General features: G+C 42.7%; 2 protein-coding genes and 2 non-coding genes across 6 annotated transcripts in view; 3 read left to right on the top strand and 1 right to left on the bottom strand.

Moving 5' to 3' along the window:
- The first annotated feature begins 56 nt into the window (after positions 1-56).
- Positions 57-3568, top strand: EEF1B2 (eukaryotic translation elongation factor 1 beta 2). Its single transcript, XM_036420892.2, has 6 exons — positions 57-298; positions 740-862; positions 2094-2223; positions 2481-2547; positions 3140-3265; positions 3369-3568. The coding sequence occupies exons 1-6, from the start codon at positions 219-221 to the stop codon at positions 3521-3523; spliced, it is 681 nt and encodes a 226-aa protein (XP_036276785.1). The 5' UTR covers positions 57-218; the 3' UTR covers positions 3524-3568.
- Positions 2321-2405, top strand: LOC118710028. The gene has a single exon (XR_004985255.1). It is a non-coding gene; the product is annotated as a small nucleolar RNA SNORD51 (small nucleolar RNA).
- On the top strand, positions 2673-2805 carry LOC118710033. Its single transcript, XR_004985260.1, has one exon. It is a non-coding gene; the product is annotated as a small nucleolar RNA SNORA41 (small nucleolar RNA).
- A 10020-nt stretch (positions 3569-13588) lies between the features above and the next one.
- Positions 13589-21184, bottom strand: part of CMKLR2 (chemerin chemokine-like receptor 2) — a 46602-nt gene continuing 39006 nt past the window's right edge. For all 3 annotated transcript variants that reach the window (XM_045575468.1, XM_036422101.2, XM_045575469.1), the window contains exon 4: positions 13589-14924. In XM_045575468.1, coding sequence (XP_045431424.1) covers positions 13851-14921 — 1071 coding nt within the window. In that variant the 5' untranslated portion in view covers positions 14922-14924 and the 3' untranslated portion in view covers positions 13589-13850. The remainder of the gene's footprint in view (positions 14925-21184) is intronic.

The following is a 21184-nucleotide window of genomic DNA, read 5'->3' as shown; positions in this document are numbered from 1 at the left end:
TCTCACCCAGCGCCCCGGTGTGTACGCGGAGGAATGAGAAGGTTAACGTCCTTTGACCTTTAACCTTGGCGGCGGAGGGAAACGCCCCCGTGTCTATATAAGGAGTTTTCCGGCTTGGGGCGGCCCTTTTCCCCGTCTTAGCGCTCGCCGGCGATCGCCCGCGTCCCGCTTCCCTCCTCCGCCGCCGCCGCCGCCCAGCCCCTGGGTCCGCCAGCGCCATGGGCTTCGGAGACCTCAGGAGCGCGTCCGGCCTGCAGGTGCTCAACAGCTACCTGGCGGACAGGAGCTACATCGAGGGGTGAGCGCGGGCCGGGCGGCCGGGCTGCCGGGTGCCGGGGCCACGTGGCGCGGCCTCCCGGCCGCCGGGGCCTCCTCGGGGAGGGAGGGGCTCCGAGGGAAGAAGGGTCCCAAAGCTGCTTTTTTAAAGCACTCACTGGCTGTCCACCCGCTTTTCCCGCGTCTTTGCTCAGTAGATGGAAGCCTGTAGGTGGGTCTGCATTCAAGACGGTGCACCCCCCCCCCCACCTGAGGTCTAACAAGTGTCAGGCATGCCTCTGGCTCGAACAGAACAGGTGGTTCCTTACCTGAAAGAGCTCATTTGCCTAAAAGCTCAAAGCCTGCTTAGACGGCCCGGTGACACATGGGGCGATCCCACTAGTGAACTGGACAGACCTGGCGTCGGTCATTAACGTGGCTTTTCGTTGGGAGCTGTGTGTGTTAACCTCTGTGCCCTCGGCAGGTACGTGCCATCCCAAGCAGACGTGGCAGTGTTCGAGGCAGTCTCCGGCCCGCCGCCCGCCGACCTGTGCCATGCCCTTCGCTGGTACAACCACATCAAGTCCTACGAGAAGGAGAAGGCCAGGTAAAACCGCCTTGGTGTGCCTCTGAAGCCTGGCGTGCCCTCTTAAGTTTTTCACTTGGCAGGGCAGGACCCAGGCGTCTTTCATTGTGCTAACTGTGTGACTTTATTTATCACTACTATCTTTTAACATTTTAATTATTTATTTATTTGTTTTTTACAGAGAGGAAGGGAGAGGGATAGAGAATTAGAGAATTAGAAACATCTATGAGAGTGAAACATCAATCAGCTGCCTCCTGCACACCCCCTACTCGGGATGTGCCCACAACCAAGGTACATGCTCTTGACCAGAATCGGAATCTGGGACCCTTGAGTCCACAGGCCAATGCTCTATCCACTGAGCCAAACCAGTCAGGGCTTTATTAATTTTTTTTACAGAGAGGAAGGGAGACAGATAGTTAGAAACATCGTTGAGAGAGAAACATGGATTAGCTGCCTCCTGCACGTCCCCCACTGGGGATGTGCCTGCAACCAAGGCACATGCTCCTGACTAAGGCACATGAAACTGAACCCGGGACCCCCAGTCCAAAGGCTGATGCTCTATCCACTGAGCCACACTGGTTAGGGCTAACCTTGTGACTTCAGGAAGAGACTGAAGCCCAGGGAGCCCATGGACAGCAGCAGTTCAGCTTTCCCCCACGCTGCCCTGCCCTGGGGGCCGCCTCTGGGTTGAGAGGGTGGCTCCTGTGGTGGGTCCTGGGCCATTCTTCTGAAACTGCTAACAGCAGCGGAAGTTTGGGGAAATGGACTCCAGTTCACTCAGAATGGAATTGAGCATACTTAATGAAATCTCAAAACAGAAATACACATTGTGGCCCTGACCAGTTTGGCTCAGTGGATGGAGCCACTGCCTGCGGACTGAAGGGTTCTAGGTTGGATTCTGATCTTGGTTTTGGGCACATACCCAGTAGGGAGTGTGCAGAAGGCAGCTAATTGATGTTTCTCTCTCATCAATGTTTCTAACTCTCTCCCTCTTCTTCTCTAAAAAATCAATAAAATATATATATTTTTTAAAAAACTCATTGTGAAAGAGTAAAGCCTCGTGAGTATTGGATGTACTAGCTCACATGCTACCTATGTTTGTTGGGTGAGGAGTTAAGACATAGGAAAGCACTTAGCTGGGAGTGTTCAACAGGTTTTGGTAAATAATGATGAAAACAAGTCCTGGTGTGTTTTCCCGAGTAAATAAGTTGTATCCACCGGATAGTTACATTTAATTACTGTTTTTTTAAAGCCTGCCCGGAGTGAAGAAAGCTTTGGGCAAGTATGGCCCTGCTAACGTGGAAGACTCCACCGGAAGCGGGGCTGCCGACAGTAAAGACGATGATGACGACATTGACCTCTTCGGGTCTGACGACGAGGAGGTATGGCAGCAATTGGTGTAAGTGCATCCTTGCGCTTAAGCACAGGCTCTGCAGCCTGATTGCCTGGATTTGAATCCTGGCTTTTAAAGAATTCTCACTGGTTACATGATGAATTAAATCAAATCACCATCTTTCGGCTGAACTTGAGCTTGTGATGGATTTGCTTTTTTCTGATAAAGCTGGTATTGTGATGACCTCACTGTCGCTAGCCTGATGAAAACCGGCTTTGTGAAATATATTAAATTTTTTCTTTACAGGAAAGCGAAGAAGCAAAGAGGCTAAGAGAAGAACGCCTTGCACAGTATGAATCAAAGAAAGCCAAAAGTAGGTCATCTTATAATTGTTTGTCTTCATTTCATAATAGTGTGAATAACCTTTTTCGAAGATAATCCCCAAAGTAATTTCCTCATTTCCTGAGTAGGTGAGTATCTCAAAACTTTCTGTAGAACTTCCACAGCTACTGGTCTGCAGCTGTTCTCCTGGTGGCAGCTGTGGCATTCCTCTGTGGGAAAGAAATTGTTACACGATCAAACACCTCTTTCTTAGCAAAATGGAAAGTGGGCATATGTGTGACAAACATGAGATGTATTCCATTGTTTTGTGTGGCTAAGGAGATGATTTTGAAAATCAAGATTTATTGTGATCTAGCTGGCGTGGCTTCGTGGTTGAGCATTGACCTATGAATCAGGAGGTCACGGTTTGATTTCCATTTAGGGCACATGCCCGGGTTGCAGGCTCGATCCCCAGTATGGGACATGCAGGAGACAGCCAATCAGTGATTCTCATCATTGATGTTTCTTTCTCTCCCTCTCCCTTCCTCTCTGAAATCAATAAAATTATATTTAAAAAAGAGATTTGTGTCTGAACTAGGGGAAAAAAGACATTACTTAAATAATGCTGTTTCTTATTTTTTTAGAACCTGCACTTGTTGCGAAGTCTTCCATCTTATTAGATGTGAAGCCTTGGGATGATGAGACAGATATGGCAAAATTAGAGGAATGTGTCAGAAGCATTCAAGCAGATGGCTTGGTCTGGGGCTCTTGTGAGTTGAACCTTTCTTAATTGATATCAGCATCAGAAATTTTCATAATGTCAACCTTTGCCTATGAACAGAGCTTCTCTAAGATTTTTCTTATTCTTTTCAGCTAAACTGGTTCCGGTGGGGTATGGAATTAAAAAGCTTCAAATACAGTGTGTAGTGGAAGACGATAAAGTTGGAACAGACATGCTGGAGGAGCAGATCACTGCTTTTGAGGACTATGTGCAGTCCATGGACGTGGCTGCTTTCAACAAGATCTAAAATCCATCCCGAATCCGTGCCCTTAAATAAAAGCTTGAAAGATAACCCTTGGCTCTTGACTCTAATATAGGGGTGTCGAACTCAATCAGAGAAGGGGCCAAAATCGCGGGCCGAATGGTTTACTGAACAGTCATAAACTGTCATTGTGATGGAAACGCAGCGGAGTGCAGTGATGACAGCGCGGTGCGGGCCACATTGCAAGGCCTGGCGGGACGGATTTGGCCCGTGGGCCTTGTGTTTGACACGTGCTAATAGGAGGGTGTCGGTTGTCCCTTAAGAGGCTGGTGTGCTGAGCCCCCATTTAGCCGGAAGTTTGTGTTTAACTGTTCTTTTTTATTTTATTTATTTGTGTGTCTGGATTTTAGAGAGAGAGATGGGTCAGCTGCCCCTGCACTCCAATGGGATGAATCCCACAACCTAGGTATGTGCCCAGACCTGGAATCAACCAGCAATCAGCTTCTGACAGTAACTCACTGAGCCACACCGGCCTGGGCTAGCATTGTTCTTAATTTTCAGTTCCTAGGTGTCCCTAGGTGATTGGTTCCAGGGCTTCTTTATACAATAAAATGGTGTAAGAAGGCCTGCATCCACAAATGCAAAACCCAGATGTACAGAAGTCCTTTTTAGATTCTACACATAAGTGGGCCCACACAGTTCAAGCTCATGTTTTAGGGTCACTCCATTCCATTTTGAGGAATTCAGTGACTATGTAATTCATAATATAAATTTGGGTCAGCATTCTTAGTCCAAAAAGAGAAACTACCTATTACACTATATAGGTAGGTGTTGAATAAATTTTAGAAACATTAAATGGACTTAATCTCAGTATAACTTCTGTACCTATTAGTGATGGCTTAAGTTTTCATATTTGCTTTTTTTTATATATTTTATATATATATATATATATATATATATATATATATATATATATATATTTTTTTTTTTACGGAGAGGGATAGAGAGCTAGAAACATCAGTGAGAGAGAAAACATCAACCAGCTGCAACCAAGGTACATGCCCTTGACTGGAATCGAACCTGGGACCTTTCAGTCTGCAGGCCGACACTCTATCCATTGAGCCAAATCAGTTTTGGCTATTTGCTTTATTTTTAAAAGAAATTGGGAGCTTTCCCTAACCAGTTTGGCTCAGTGGATAGATAGAGCATCGGCCTGCGGACTCAAGGGTTTGATTCTGTTCAGGTATATACCTTGGTTGCGGGCACATATCTAGTGGGGACTGTGCACGAGGTGGTTAATGTTTCCTATGGATGTTTCTAGTTCTCTATCCCTCTCCCTTCCTCTAAAAAATCAATAAAATATGTTTTAAAAAATTGGGAGCTAAAAATTTCAGTTGTGGAAATTTTGGGTTAAGAAATTGGCCCCAGCCTGGTTGGTGTAGCTCAGTGGTTCAGCTATTACATGAACCAGGATGACCTGGTTTCATTATGGTCAGGGCATGTGCTGAGGTTTCAGGCTCATTCCCCAGATGGGCATGCAGGAGGCAACCAGTGAATGATTTTCTCTCATTGATCTCTCTAAATTCAATTAAATATATATATTTTATTGATTTTTTTACAGAGAGGAAGGGAAAGGTATAGTTAGAAACATTGATCAGCTGCTTCCTGCACACCCGGTACTGGAGATGTTCCTGCAACCAAGGTACATGCCCTTGATAGGAATCTATTATAGCCTGGGACCTTTCAGTCCCAAGGCCTATGATTGGCTAAATATTTTTTAAAAAAGAAAAAAAAATTAGTCCTAATGGGTTTGGCTCAGTGGATAGAGCATCAGCCTGCAGACTCAAGGATCCCAGGTTCTTTTCCCATCAAAGACATGTACCTTTCTTGAGGGCACATCTCCAGTAGGGGGTGTGCAGGAGGCAGCTGATCGATTTTTCTCTCTCTGATGTTTCTAACGCTATTCCTCTCCCTTCCTCTGTAAAAAAGAATATCTATGTAAAAGAAAGAAATTTGCCCAGCCCTATCCAATTTGGCTTAGTAGTGAGAGCAATGGGCCATGGTCCAGAGTTTGATTCTGGTCAAGGGCACAAACCTCAATTGTAGGCTAGATCCCCTATCCCAGCCCCTTCCTGCCCCTCCAGGATGAGTTTGTGGAATTGATGTTTCTCTTGGTCCCTCCCCAGGCTGTGATTTGTTCAAAAGTCTAGCTTGCGGGTTGCAGTGGGTAGTGACTTAAGTAGGACAATTATTTTTTGAAAATCTGATTGAACCTTTTGGGCTAGGACTTCATACTGATGTTAGTGCTGCAGGTAATTTACTGAGATGAAGGCATTATGTTAGGTGATTGTCCAGTTCTGGTAGCAGTCCCATCTTAATTTGGGATGTATGTAACATTTTTTTTTTTTTTTTACAGTTTTTATAAAAAGTAGAGCTTGGAAATTGCTGACCTCCAAAGGTCCCTGTAGATCAAAGAGATTAAATGATTTGAGGTCAAAAGTTTCTTGGTGGAGGCCCTAACCGGTTTGGCTCAGTGGATAGAGCATCGGCCTGCAGACTCAAGGGTCCCAGGTTTGATTCCTTTAATTCCAGTCAAGGGCATGTATCTTGGTTGCGGACACATCCCCAGTAGGGAGTGTGCAGGCGACAACAGATTGAAGTTTCTCTCTCAGTAATGTTTGTGACTCTATCCTTCTCCCTTCCTCTCTGTAAAAAAAAATCAATAAAATATTTTTTAAAAAGTTTCCTAGCAGAACCAGACAATGCTATTTTCTCCCCTTTCAATCTGATTTATATGTGACTAACTTGACTGTGGAAAATTGTTTAAATTCTAGAGAAAAATTAAATTGGGCATGTACATACTGATGATGAAAATCATCTTTACTTGTATTTAATTGGGCATGTACATACTGATGATTAAAATCATCTTCACTTGAGCAAGTCCAACAAACCCAGTCTGAAATCACGGGACAGGCAAGGGAGCGGGAAGAGATTAACCAGAGAACCCATGGACACAGTGAAGGCTTGGGAGTGTAGGGGGCTAATGGACGGGGAAGGGACATCAGTAATGCTTTAAACAATAAAGATAAGAAAAGAAGCGGAATCCTCAATTGCATTTTCTTCACCCTTCCATTTTTTCTGCCCCAGGCCTTTCCCCTGCCCACCTCCAGTGCTCAAGAGAACTGCTTCAGAGAATCTAGTCATCTTAATAAAACACGGGGCCATATGGGTTGGTTATGACATCAAAATTTTACCTTTGTAAAGTGGTTTTCTTTTCAACTTTTGTTCAACTCCATGTAATTGTCATCTCACTCAGTATCTTAAAAATAAAAACTCTATAGCTCATTAAGCCTTATTTAACAATATACAAGGCCATGTTGAAATTTCAGGATTGCTTTAAGGATTACATGCCGTTAAACTAAAATTTTATTTAACTTATGGGAAGACGAGAGTTTTCTTAGCATCCTATCCATGTTTGTTGCACCTACGTGGAACTTCTGAATTCTGTACTGCTTCAGATTTTTATAAGGTTTTCTCTCTCTCAAAAAAAAATAAAAAATCTGATTATACCTGAGACGTTGGTGTTTGGGCTGGAGAATGACACTGGGGTTTCGTTTAGTTTAGTCTGTGCTCTATTCTGCAGGTGGGGTGGGAGGTGCCTTCAATGCCATCTTCAAGGAGGTGGTGTGTGTGGAAAACTCTCAAGGCTACAATTGCTCAGAGCCCCAGGCTCCTGGGGTGCCCATGGAGGAAACGGGGAGCTAGACAGAATGAGGGAGAAGTGGGAGGGAAATAAATAATGTTTTAAACAAGTTAGACATCTATTAAAAAATTAGAATAAAAAAAAGTGGGCGGGAGGATTGTTGGGGTCTATTTTGCACCTTTAGTGAGGGGTTAGGAATTGATTTGGTGTAAGAAACTTAAACTTCCCTGCCCATCTCCCTTCATCTTAGTTGGCAAAACCACACCCTGGTTAAATCCACTTTTCTCTCCCCTTCATACATGCACTTGTGCAGCTGATTTCGGGGAAGCACAGCCACATAACCACCGGAATCACTCAATTCATCAAATTCCAAGTGGGCCTCCATACTGGCAGGGATCAAATCACCTCCCTCTCCCTGAGGCTTTGTCTTCAAACCTCTCCCACATGCACCCTGAGCTTCCCCACAAACCAGCCCTGGCCTAGTCAGTATCTGCACTCCTTTACCCAAGACCACCACTGGGTGAAGACAGACACATATATTTTGCTCTGGAGTGGAATCAACCAGCAACGACTGGAGTCGGCTTCTTTTGTTCAACATAATGCACTTAATTCATAGTCCTGTATGTATGTGTTAATAATTTATTACTTTCCTGAGTAGTAGTTCCTGTGTGACCATGTCACATGTATGTACAATAACTTGCCTGTTAATGGACATTCACATTATTTCCAATTGGGGGGCTATGTTTGTATATTATAGATTTAAACAAAATAAAATCACTTGAGACATTTTCAGGTTGTCATTATCATGAGAGACAGCAGAGGGCAGTCTTTCCTTTTCTGGAGACACATCCTATGGATCCTGGAAATGCTGCAATGGAGAGATGTGACTAGTGAATAGCAGCCAAAACATAATGTAGTCGTTGATATTCAAAGGATTGGTACTAAATAGCCTGACCAAAACATTAAGTTTTAACAAATATTAATGATAAACTAATGATTGAAAATTTGGTTAAAAGTAGAAGGAGTTTGAAAATGTAGAATGGTGAGTTGAAGCCACAGCTGTCTTGTAAATCTTAAAAAGATAACAGGTGAAATGTGACCAAATACTGACTCCACAGCCTTGAATAAGAAATATATTTAATAGCGTATTTTCATTTCATATTTAAAAAATAGATAATACATTAATATAGTTCAAAATTTAAGAGGTTATATATGAAATCTCCCATCTTCTAGTTCACTTCCATAAAAGCAACCAACATCACCAGCTTCTTGGGTCTTTCCAGAGCTAGTCTCAGAAAAAGCGTTTGGGCTAACTGCAGCATACAACCCAAACCATCGTGCACTTTGCATTTTGTCCATAGAAATAGGTGCTTGGGAGCTGTTCCGTATCTTGGATATTCATGTTGGAGCCCATCTGTATCTTAGATATTCATGTCAGTACATAAAAATCATCTCCATTTTTCAGTTACATAACCCATTGTTTCATATCTTATGTAACCAGGCCATTTATTGGATTTTTAAATTGCTTTCAATTTTTGTGATATCTATGAGCAATGCTCACATTTGCATTGTGAGCCAGGATACTGAATGAACTGTTTCTGAACCCATTATTTCAGATGGCCTCGGTGTATGCAGACAAAAAGATTCCTCCCCCACCCCCACCCCCCTGTTTGTCTTTGGAGTGGAAGGCAGGAAAAATTGGAGGTCGCCTCTTTTTGCATGCCCCATAGGTGATGACAATAACAAGGCTTGTTATTGTGAGCAGCATCCGCGGCGCAGGGCTGGGTACAGTGTGGGAGGGAATTAAACATGATTCACTCAGCATCACTCTGAGCTGCTGTAAAATTACACAGAATTGAAGAAAATTACTACGGGGAGGTGGTTCAAACACATAACAATTTTAAAAAGTATAAAAGTCACTTTGTGAATAAGCAAGTAATCGGAAAGTTCAGAAAGTCAGGGAAAGCTAGAATTAAGAAAACATTTTTTAGAGAAATCGGGGCTTAAACTGGATAGACTCTTTCTCAGTTAAAAAAGAGGAAGAATGTTCCAGAGAAAGAGAGAGAGAGAGAGAGAGTTCCAGGAGGGTGTGAAAGGCAGAATGATAGACATCTGGGAGGCAATTCAACCAGCTTGTCTGCGATGTGCAGCGTGTGGAATTGTGTAGGGTGGGGCTGGGTTGCAGAGGCATTTGTGTTAGACGCTGGCTCATTCATAGGGAGCTAGAGAAGGACAAAGTAAAAGCAGAGCCTGAGCTGGACACGTTGTGGGAGGACGCAGGTACATAAAAGGACTGTTATAATCCTACCGCAAAGGAAAATGACTGCATGTGGCATACACACTCAGTGAACTACTCTATAAGCTTCACAGAATTATTTCTACAAATAATGGGCGCTATAGCAACATGGAAAATGCTGGGTTCTTCATGAACTATTTTTATCAAGAGATAAGCTTATAGACAAAGACCCAAATACAAAAAAATTTGCATTTGTGCTTTGAGATATATGTGTAATTCCCTCCAACCCCCCCCCATAAAAAAAAAAGACAAATAAAATTTGGCAATGGCAATTTGTCCTTAGAATAAAAAGATAAAATAAAAAATAAAAAATGCATGCCTCATATACATTGTGTAATTTGAACTTCACAGTAAGCCTAGGAGATAAACAAGGCAGACACGGTTATCACCATTTACAGATTAGACCGACGCCTTGCCTGATTACTCATCTAGGGAGAGGTCTTCTGAGTCCACTAATGTGTTGGTAATAAAATGGGGAAAGTTCTCCATCCCTGCTTTTATACAATTTAATCCCATTTCATCAGTATAACCCTTGCTTCGTGCCCTCGGGGATAGTGAGAAGATATCACTTACGGGTAAACTCAAATAGCAAATGGAGACGGGTAAACAGACATCCTCTCACTGCATGCCCTGGATGGTAATGGCTGCATCCAGGAAATATCCCAAATGAGTCCATCGTTCGGAATTTTATTGGCCTGAATAGTTTTCAGGAGAGTAAAAACCAAAGGAAGTGTCCATAGACTTATACATATTCATTGCCCACATGGAAGCATAGTGAGGAGCTACGGATTCCTCTCCACGCCTGACATCAATTCCGAATCTCCCGTCTTCACTTTGTCCCTATGAAATGGGACTATTGTCTTTTCTGAACACAGTCTGTGTTTTCCAATTGCTGCACATTTGCTCTCGCTGTGCCATCCATCTAAAATACCCTCTTTCCTCGCCGCACTTTGTCAAATGGTAGTCATTTTTCAAAACGCGCTTCAACTACCTCTTGCAAGAAGTCTTTTTTTTTTTTTTTTTTTAATTCTGTTCCTTCCTGCCCCTTGCGGCCTCCCAGCACATTATTCTCCCGCAGTGCTTATAAGCTGTCTTGTTACAAAGTTGTCTGTGTAGTTACCTGATTCTTCCTATGAAATTCTGATGTTCATTCAAGAGGAGAGGAGGAAGGGACCTAACACTTGTCAGAACGTGCCAGGAACCTCACGAATTTTTACCAGGAGTTTATAGGGCTAATTTTTACCAGGAGTTTATAGGGCTCAATACCACTATAAGTGCTTTTAGGTGAAGCCCTGAAGATCTACCTGCATCAACTCATTTAATTTTCCCAGTAGCCTTACGGGGCAGATGCTATTGTTATCTCCATTTCGCAGATAGGGAAAACCGAGGTCTAGAAATAGGAGTTACTTTAGCCGAGCTCCCAGTGCTTGGAGCCATAATCCAAATCTAGATAGTCAGCCTTTGGAGGCCTTGGCACTTGCCCTCTATTCCTAAGAGCTTCTTACCCATGAGAAGGAGGCAGGTCTGTCTCAATGAGTCTGTGCTCAAGTCCCTGAGCTTCCTGGGATTCCTGACCCTCCTGCCAACTAGGCACTGAGCTCCCTTGCTTCCTCCTCAGATTGGGGCAGTGCCTGTCCAGCCTCCGGCTTCTATCTTTTCAGTCCTTCATCCTGCTCTTGGTCATTAGACCCCTGGAGAGCTTCACTGACCAGACTCCAACCTCTGGGGAGGAGGCTTGGAGTCCCCAGTCCTCGGTCTAAGTGTGGGTCCTTCTATCTTCCTCCTTGGATGTTCCCTCAAACTGAGAATAAAAAAATTATCCTGCTGGAAAGCACCTGTACTGGTTGTTGCATTCTCCTCCTAGTGAGTCTCCATCAACATCCCCACTGGCAGTTATTTTAAAAGCTACTAAACTGGAATTCTTAGCCTGGGGCCGAAGGCCTCCCTGATATTTTATTTAAAAGCATTTTTCTGTAGAAAAAGCCCATAACTTTCACCAGATTCTTAAATGAATTCCTCTAAGTCCTTTGTAAACCTTCCTTAAAGCATTTTTCCTTGTTGGGTGATCCACTCCTCACATCAAACATTGAAACATATTGAAATCCACATTAAATATATTTTTAGGTAATTATTAAATACTTCCTTTGACCAAGTGAGATGAAGGCATATTTTATAGACATGTAATGAAGTATTTGTTTTTCCTTTTTCAGTTTTCTTTTTGTATTCTAGATCCAATCATGTTTTTTAAAGATCTCAAATATGGTCATAGGCCCTTGCAAAGCTCACAGGCCTGCGAGGCTGTGCCCATTGAACCACATTCAACAAATGGCTCTGGCATGGATTCCTAACTCACTGAGGTTAGAAAACACTGCCTTGAAATGTGACTTCCAGAACATCACCTGCTCCATTGATTTCCTTCTGCCCTTGGCTGCTTCGTCCCATTCCTAATCCTCAACCTTTCTTTGTGTCTCCATTTGCTCAAAAAAGGATGAGACTAGGATTTTTTTTTTTTCTTTTTCTTGGATCCTCCAGCTTTTCCCCTGATCCTGGGATCGCAGGACCTGTCCCTCAGAGTCAAGGGGAACCCAGAGTGGAAGATCTCAAACCCTGATGGTGGAGGGGTCAAGGGTAAAGGCTGCACACAGAGCCTTTCTCCCCCTGCTTTTCCTTATCCTTCGCTGGGCAGGGCAGACACCATGAGGTTTGGGAATGATCAAAGCGTAGGACAGGCTGAGCTGTGCCACACATCTTGGGGGGATAATTTCCAAAGCCAGATCTAATTGTGCGATTGGGGCTAACAATCAAGAACACAGGCAATATATGGTCTGATATTAGCATTTCCAAAACTAAGAGATGAAATAAAAAAGGATGTTAAATCAAGAAATAACACAGCTCCCCTAATAACTTTCAAAATGAAATTGAGGAATTATATGTAATTGAGTATATTTTTTAAATTGCAGCAAAGAGCAGAATTTATATTCATAAAAGACGAGGCTGTCAGCAGGGACAAAAGATAGGTGCAGAATCTTTAGGAAACCGCCAAGGCAAGGACATAGAATTCCAATGTCTCTTTACCTAGATGCCTCTTCCTTTCCTGGCTCTCTTATGGCCCTTATTGCTATCTATCTGCCTGGTTCTGTGGTTGTTTTTAATGCAACTGTAATCTCACTTTCTAAACAGTAAGTGCCTTACGATTCTTAGCATTCTCACAATGTCTATACACCATGGTCCTTCGTAGCTCTTCGATACCCACCTACGTGCTAAAGGAATAAATGAATATAGGTCAACATATTATTACAGTCTATAAGGAAACAGGTTTCCATCTGACCTAAAGGTTGCTTTACTGGTTCTATGTAAAGATCATTATAGAAACACACAGCTATGTCTGCTTTGACCAATAGGATACAAGGAAAGTGATACTGTGTTTGTGCAGGGCACAGCGTTTAGCAAGACTGGAAATGTCCACCCTGGTCTCTCGGAGCTCTAAATTGCCATTTAAGAAGTCTGGCTACCCTGAGGTGCCATGCGGGAACAGCTGTGTGAAGAGGGGAGAGGGAGAAAAGAGAGGAGGGGGTGGGTAGCAGGGGAGAGAGGTTGAAGGAAGGGCAGGGATGGGGAGGGAAGAAGGGAGGGAGGAGAGCTGCTCAGCCAGCCTCCAGCTGTTGGAAACCTCAGCCATTTGGCTATTCCCAGTCCAGCTGAGGCTCCAGACACCGTGAAGCACAGAGAGGACCCTCTGCTGTGCTTTGTTTGCATTCCTGACTCTGAATTGTGAGATGTAATACTACTGAATTGTTGTTTTAAGCAACTAGATTTAGGAGCAGTTTACGAAGCATTAATAACCAACTGGCTGGGTGGGGAGGGGACATCTTTCAACAATAAAGATAATTTTTAAAAATACAACTGGAAGACTGTTTTAAACTATTATAACCAACTACTAGTTCAATTCATACACGTATATACAAAGATTGCATGAAATAAAAAAGTCCATGCTGCATTTCAAGAATCTGTCTAAGGGGTTAAAGGGAACTTAAGCAAACTTAATTTTCCATTTTTCAAACGAGGTTTAATATTAAGACTTAGGACTTAGAGAAAGCTATTAAGATTTTTCAAATAATAACTGATCTCGCCTCCACAGCGGTGATTAATCCACTGTGGGTATAATTAGCAAGAATGACATATAAGTTGCAGGTGAAAAGAATTGAAATCTTTCCTTCATTTTATATTCACACACACACACAAAAAAATGTGATACACTGACCCAAAACAGCAAAAAGCTATGGTCAGCTCTGTGTCTTGGAACCAGATCATCTGAGAGCATCTGTCAGGGGACCCACACGCAAGCCTGACACTGATTTGTGGGGGAGAGGATCTCACTGAGCCGTTGTTTCCTGGAGACCCGAGTTCTTGGTTTCAGAGCTCCTAAGCTGCTCGCCCACCGTGCCAGAGCAGCTGACTTCCCACAGCGTGTACTTCAGTATCTCGGCAACCGAGGCTCGAAAGCGCGCCTGGAACTTCTTACTAATTAGAACATAAAGGATGGGGTTCAGGCAGCTATTGAGGAATGCCAGAGCGGTGGAGAGGGGGAGGCCAGCCCGCAGCACCTTGTGGACATGGCTGCCCTGGTGGATCCTGAGCTCCCAAATGCTAAATATGTGATAAGGGGTCCAGCAGATCAGAAAGGCCAGGACCAAAGCTAGGATGGTCAGGGAATACCTACTGGAGACCAGGATGCTTTGCTTCTTCACCTTTAAGAGGAGGCACAGATAGCAAACGCTCATGGTCAGCAAAGGGGCGAGGTACCCGTTCACAAACTTCACCCAGGTCAGCACATGGTGCCTCATCAAGGCGAGGTCGTAGTCGTGCTCGTGGAAGTTGTGGTAGCACAACGTGTGGTTATTCACCTCCACCGTCTCCCGGAAGTACAGGGAGGGACCCCCAATGAGAGAAGCCACAAGCCAGATGAACACGGTCACGATCTGGGAGTTCCTCAGTGTCCGGTGCCGGTGAGCCACGACAGGGTGAACCAGCTGAACGTAGCGGTCCAGGCTGATCACCATCAGGAAGAACACACTGGCAAACATGTTCAGCTGGGCGATGAAGGAGTTGGCCTTGCACAGCCAGAGGCCAAAGGGCCAGTGGAAGTTCATGGCCACATAGGCGATATAGAGGGGCAGGAAGAGAAGGAAAATGAAATCCGCCACGGCCAGGTTGAGGAACCAGAAGGTGGTGACTGTCTTCTTCCACTTGAAGCCCGTGAACCAAATGACCGTGGCGTTGCCCGGGATGCCCAGCACAAAGGCCACACAGTACAGCACCAGGGAGACCCAGTGCACGGCCTCCAGGGGGGCTCTCTCTTCCGGAGGAGACGCCGGGGAGGCATAGTCCAAGGTGTAGGAGTAGTTCTCAAATTCTTCAAATAAAGTTTCCTCTAGGTCTTCCATGACCTCGAGAAGGGGAGAAGGAGGAAATCAATAGCAGCCAATTAAAGAAACAAAAAGAAAACACAAAACCATTTTCAAAAGAACAAGACAGGTTCAGTGAATAGGAACGTAAGGACAAGCGTATTGCAGCTTAGGAACTGGAGAGAGTGTATTTCTTAGCAGTATTTGTGATTAGACTCCAGCGTCCCAGTGTTGGTGGACCTCAGCTTCATTCTGATTGTTCTCAAAGCTGTGAGAGTTCGTGATTGTTTTTTTTTAATTGATTGTTTTTGGTTTTTTTTTTTACAGAGAGGAAGGGAGAGGGATAGAGAGCTAGAAACATCGATGAGAGCAAAACATCGACCAGCTGCCTCCTGCAACCCACAACCAATATACATGACCTTGACCAGAATTGAACCTGGAGCCTTTCAGTCCACAGACTGATTCTCTATCCACTGAGCCAAACTGGTTTTGGTGAAAGCTTGTTTTTTACAAAGTATTCAGTAAGGGTTAGATTAAAATGGTTGACTCTTTTAATTTAGAGTCATTTAGGTGTAAATCCTCAGTTCATAATGCTTGTGGGGCTGACATTCAAGACACTTTTTAGGTTATTCCTAGGCATTATTTATGGAAGATGAAAAAAAAAATTCCCACAAAATACTAGATTAATACTTATGTGGTGATGACTTCAAAAATCCCTATTTGTAACATGATTTCTTAAGTGCTAGACAGAGTCCCAACTGCTTCCTCAACCCATCCATCCGATGTCATAAACAAGCACTGGAGATTTTTAACCACTATATTGCTCCCATGGATGGTTTGATGTTATGTTTGTGAATGTAAACATGTTCATCAATATCATATCAATATTGAAAGCTTTTCAACCAAAAGGAGTCTTTTGGAGTAAACTTGTCTCTGAACATTTAATTTCTCTATTAATTGCCTATAGAGTACAATTAAGCCTTATTACATTTTTATTTTACCAAAATTCCTCTATTTTGAATGAATTTCAATCAATTCCTTTATATAATTACAACAAAGATTTGATTTATTAATTGGTTTTATTTTGTTTATTTTTGTCCATACCAAATTTTATCTATTGTCATTTTGCCCAAAATAAAGGTGTTTTGTTTTGTTTTGTTTCCTTGCAAGGCCCATTTTCCTGGGTTGAGACTTAAATGTCAGTATTTCAATCAAAACGAAGTTTACTGGGTACAATTTTAGCGTTATTCATTTTATTTTGTGTTATTTCTAGTAGTATACAAAATCAAGTAGAAAAATAATTAATAGTTGTGTTCATTTCATGGAGCTACAATCATTAATGAGGCAAATATGTAAGATTCTAACAGGGTTAGAAATGAAGAGTGAAAACATCTTGTGTTGCTTGCTCACCGGCATCCCACTCTCAATTGACTAACTCTGAGTTCATCAGCCCACCTAAAATCATTCGAGGAACTTAGCAGGGCATAATTAAAAAACAAATGTAATTCATTAATGTCTTCCCAAACCAAGACCCAGCCAACTTCTCTTTATTCTTCAGTATTCTGCTCAAATGCCACCTTTTTTTGTAAGCATTTCTGATATTAGCTTCCCCCTGATAATTATAATAATAACTTGTATTACAAATAATAGTCAATGTTATTGTAAGTTTACTAACTACCAGGCAAAAAAAATTGATCATCGACAGACTCTTTACAGTAGGTAAGTACTATTATTATTTGTGTTTATAAGAAAGGATATTGAAGCTTGGAGAAGCTTCATGACTTGCCCAGGATCATGCAACCTATAATTGGAGAATCGGCATCTAAACTCAGATCTGTTGGACCCAGAGCCCAAGCTCTTAAGCACTACGACATTCCCTTCCCTGTCATACTATTCTTAACATATGTGACGCACTATTATTGTTTATTTAACTTTAATTTTGCCCTCCCAAACTGAACCCCTTTGAAGCAATGCCATCTCTATACCCCACAGTGCCTAGAAAAAGTCTTCACATATCACAGGTACTTAACATGTGCTTAATACATAATTAGGTCTCTATAAATCCTGTTCAGAACCAATGGAATTTTAAGGACTCGGGTTAGAGTTTGTGAGTTCACCTCTAAGTCAACGTTGCTGCCAGAACCTCTCTGACCGTGACCCACAGCTCTATCCCCAGGATCTCGGCTTGTTTCTTAACAAGTTCTTTCTTTCACATGTCCTACCTATTCCAATGAGCAAGAATTGGCTTCTTCTTTAAAATAAAAAAAATAAAAAATAAAAAAAATATATATATATATTTTTTTTTTAATTGATTTTTTTTACAGAGAGGGAGGGAGAGGGACAAAGCGTTATTGATGAGAGCGAAACAGCGATCAGCTGCCTCCTGCACACCCCCTACTGAGAATGTGCCCGCAACCAAGGTACGTGCCCTTGACCAGAATCAAATCTGGGACCCTTGAGTCCGCAGCCAACACTCTATCCATTGAGCCAAACCAGTTAGGACAAGTATTGGTTTCTTTCTTGCTGCCCTATTCTTTCAGGCCTGAGGTCTTACTGCACTCCCCCTGCTCCTCCTGATGGCTCTCCAGTGCCAAATCCTTCCTAGCCTAGTCTCCAACTTCCTGTCCTGTTTTTCTGCCTGTATATTAGGACACTCTTACCTTCCTAATGCTTAGGATCTGTACTTAGGCTATTAGCAATTCTACACCAAATGGCCCAGGTGGTGGACTAAATCACCTTATCAAACCCCAAGCATTAAGTAGAAGAAAGCTCATTCCCCAAGCATGGAAAAGCCCATGGAAGACCCCTCATTGCACACAACCACTATTCTCACCAAAAGCCAGGAGCCCCCCACTTTCAATGTCATTACCGACCCTGCTGAGCCCAAGTGATCACAGGGCCTGATGAAGAACACCACCCTCCTCTTCACAATTCTCTTGGGGTGAGGCAGTACCTTGAGGATGAGTGATCTATCTGAACAGAAGCTCTTCAAATAGAAAACTGTACCAGAAAGGGTCCTAATCTTCTAGAAGGCAGATAAGATGATTAGGTACCAAAACCAGTTGGAGAAAGAACTTCAAGAGGAACTGAATGCTGCCCAGCTGAGTTGTTCATGGGAAATACAGGCTCAGAGTTCCCCCACTACTTAGAGCAGATGTTTTTGTGTGGAGGTGATGGTAAAGGTAGGGGTGAGAGAAGTGCAAAGTAAGGCAGAATTTAACACCTGTCCTATCTGGGTGAGGGAGCTAGTTACGTAGATATTTTCAGGCAAGTTTTCAAGGCAGAGGAAACAGCCAGTGCGTTTAAGGAACTCTCTTTTTAACCATGGGGACTGAATATGGGAGCTTTTGCAATTGATTATGGTTGGCTGCTATGTCGCCTGCGTTATAAGAAAAGGAGGGGCAGGTCTTGAGTTGCGATGATGCTGGACCTATACTGTGTTGGCAGAGTTAACATCTTCCGCCCTATATTTCATCATCTAACTGTCCCAGGAGCAGGTGGAGGCTGTAAGGGGCGCAGTAGTCCAGATCCGGAGATAATGGGTTTTGGGTGAACCGAAGAGCAGTGGACTTGCTCTCAGAGAACAGCAGCTACTCAGCTCTAGCCAACTGTTTCCATGTGGAAAATGAGCACTTAGTGTTGCCAGAGTTTTTGAAGACTAGCTGAATATTTATGTTTTTAATGTGAAAAGTTTCCAAATTCTAAATTACTGTTTTAAACAAAATAGCTATGGGCCACATTCAGTCCAGCTGCAAGTTTGTGACCCTTGAGGCAGGCAAATTTGTAAAAGTTTTGAGCTTTGTAAAGGGGAAATCTATACATTAAAACAGAAGTAGCCCCACCTAGTATAATAGTTCAGTTGGGTAGAATGCCATCCTGATACACCAAGGTTACAGTTTGATGCCCTGTCAGGGCACATACAAGAATCAACCAATGAATGCATAAATAAACGTGACAACAAATCAATGTTTTTTTTTTCCTCTCTCTCTCTCTGTCTCTCTCTCTCTGTCTCTCTCTCTCTTAAATAAAAATATCCTCTGGTGAGGATAAAATAAACAAAAAACTGGACACATATGAGAATGTAAATGAAGTGTGTGAAAATGCAATCTCAAAATAATAACTGCAACCTCAAAGTAAAAATATGATCTACAAAAAAACTTACTACCTTGTGCATTTCTGCCAATTTAAACTTAAAGCCTAAACTGAAAGAGATGTGTTTTCAAACTTTTAAAAATTGGTTATTTTGCTGTATCATCCATCATGTCATGTTATACTTACCTGTTCATTCTTGGTGAGATAAGAAAGGCAAAAAGAGGTACAGAAAGAAAATATGGGGAAATCACCCTCAGTTTAACCCTGTGGCACATGCATGTGTGTTTGGAGAAGTGATGGGGGGGTGTGAGTGCAGACTCAGGTGAAACTGGGGGCATTTCTGGGCAAGGGAAAGGAGCCTTGTTGGGTAGTAACTGGAAGGAGGATGCATAGCAGCCAAAGTAGGCCTTTAAATGCAGATTTGAAGGAAATATTGTCATTTATTTATTTATTTAAAAATATATATTTTAGCTGAAGCAGGTTTGGCTCAGTGGTAGAGCGTCGGTCTGCGGACTGAAAGGTCTCAGGTTCAATTCCGGTCAAGGGCATGTACATTGGTTGTGGGCACATCCCCAGTAGGGGGTGTGCAAGAGGCAGCTGGTCGATGTTTCTCTCATCGACGTTTCTAACTCTCTCCCTTCCTCTCTGTAAAAAATCAATAAAATATATATTAAAAAAATATATATATATATATATATATATAAAATTTGATTTTAGAAAGAGAGGGAGAGGGATAGACAGATCAATCAGTTGCCTCCTGCATGCTCCCTTTGGGGACTGAGACTGCAACTTGGGCATAGGTCCTAGTCGGGAATTGAACCTGCAAACTCTTGGTTCATGGGTTGACATTCAATCACTGACCCACACCAGCTAGGTACATTGTCGTTTATTAAACAGTCAGACAGTGTTGGCTGGCAGTGGCTTTCCATTGAGAAGCTGTGTGGTTTTATCAATTTGGAAGCACTCAGAGGAGCACAGCAACAATGCCAGGATGCAGTTTTTAGACTTGACTGAGAAGAGAAAATAGCTACTGTATTTGTCTTAAACCATATGTGCTGCTGAAAGGCAAATAAATAATTCTGACTGAAATACAGACTAATAAAGGTCTACATGGTCATAAAATACTTTGAGTGGCTACTTCAGTAAGTGGCAGGCTGCACTGTGGACATGAGTATGTGCAGATCCACCCAAGACTGCTAGGAATGCGTAAGACGTGCTTGGTGTGAAGCAAAGTTCAGGGAAGCATCCCTGAAATCTGTGGTTTTGGCTTCCAAAAAATGTGAAGAGGCATATTTACTGCAGGGACTCGGCTGCAGTGAGGACCCAAGTTTTCACTTTCTTGGGCAACATTTACCCAGATGCTCACATGGCAAATGCCTAGTTCTGGAGCACAGACCTGCTTATTGAATTAAGCAAGTTGGTTTCAGATCCATTCCGATTTACTAGATGGTTAACGCTGAAACTCTTTTCTGAGTAAATAGATTTCAGTGCAAGAGTTCTGGCAGAAAGTGTAGTGATAAATAGTCTAAGAAATCCAGATGACTTGGGGAAAGGACATCTGGTAGAAATGTGTATCATTAAACTTCTCAATGTGGTTTTAAACGAGGCTTGGCTTTAGAGGGAAACATTTTGTTTATCTACCTTGACGAACACAAAGATGCCTTCTGGCAGAACATTTGGTGAGTGCCGAGAGGTTTAATTTAGTTCCATAATGTTGAGTCAGATAGGTTTCCAGGGACCATTGCTAAAATGTATACCTAACAGAATCTTAAGAAAATTTAGGCTTTAATCTACTTTGAACTGAGAAGGATTCGATGTGGTTGACCTTTGGGTATGTGGATCGACTGTGTAGGGCTCCCCCCAGACACCCTGGTAAACAACAAACAAACAAACAAAAATTCAAGAGCTAAATATGTTTCCTGTGAAAACCATAAGGGTCCTCGAGGGAACATGTATTTTGCTTCTGATTGATGACAGGAATGAGTTGAATGAATCAGTGGACAGGAGAGAGGAACTCTCTGGTGAAAATCACAGATCCGTGACCCAGAAAACATATGTGGTAAGCAAACTTAATTTCTCAAGGGCTGTCTTCTTAGGGAAGAAACATTTTTTGAAAAGCCAATTTAAACTTAAGGCCTAACCTGAAAGAGATGTGTTTTAAAACTTTTAAAAATTGATATTTTGCTGTATCATCCATCATGTCATGTTAT

The sequence above is a fragment of the Pipistrellus kuhlii genome, unplaced genomic scaffold, assembly GCF_014108245.1.
Source record: "Pipistrellus kuhlii isolate mPipKuh1 unplaced genomic scaffold, mPipKuh1.p scaffold_m20_p_7, whole genome shotgun sequence".
In the NCBI taxonomy this organism is placed as follows: Eukaryota; Metazoa; Chordata; class Mammalia; order Chiroptera; family Vespertilionidae; genus Pipistrellus; species Pipistrellus kuhlii.
This window is presented reverse-complemented; position numbering and strand designations above follow the sequence as displayed.

Excerpts from the sequence above, each read along its gene's own strand:
- EEF1B2 (XM_036420892.2), top strand. The coding sequence starts at position 219 with ATGGGCTTCGGAGACCTCAGGAGCGCGTCCGGCCTGCAGGTGCTCAAC. Across the intron at positions 863-2,093 it reads TACGAGAAGGAGAAGGCCAG|CCTGCCCGGAGTGAAGAAAG; the intron begins GTAAAACCGCCT and ends GTTTTTTTAAAG. Across the intron at positions 2,548-3,139 it reads TGAATCAAAGAAAGCCAAAA|AACCTGCACTTGTTGCGAAG; the intron begins GTAGGTCATCTT and ends TTATTTTTTTAG.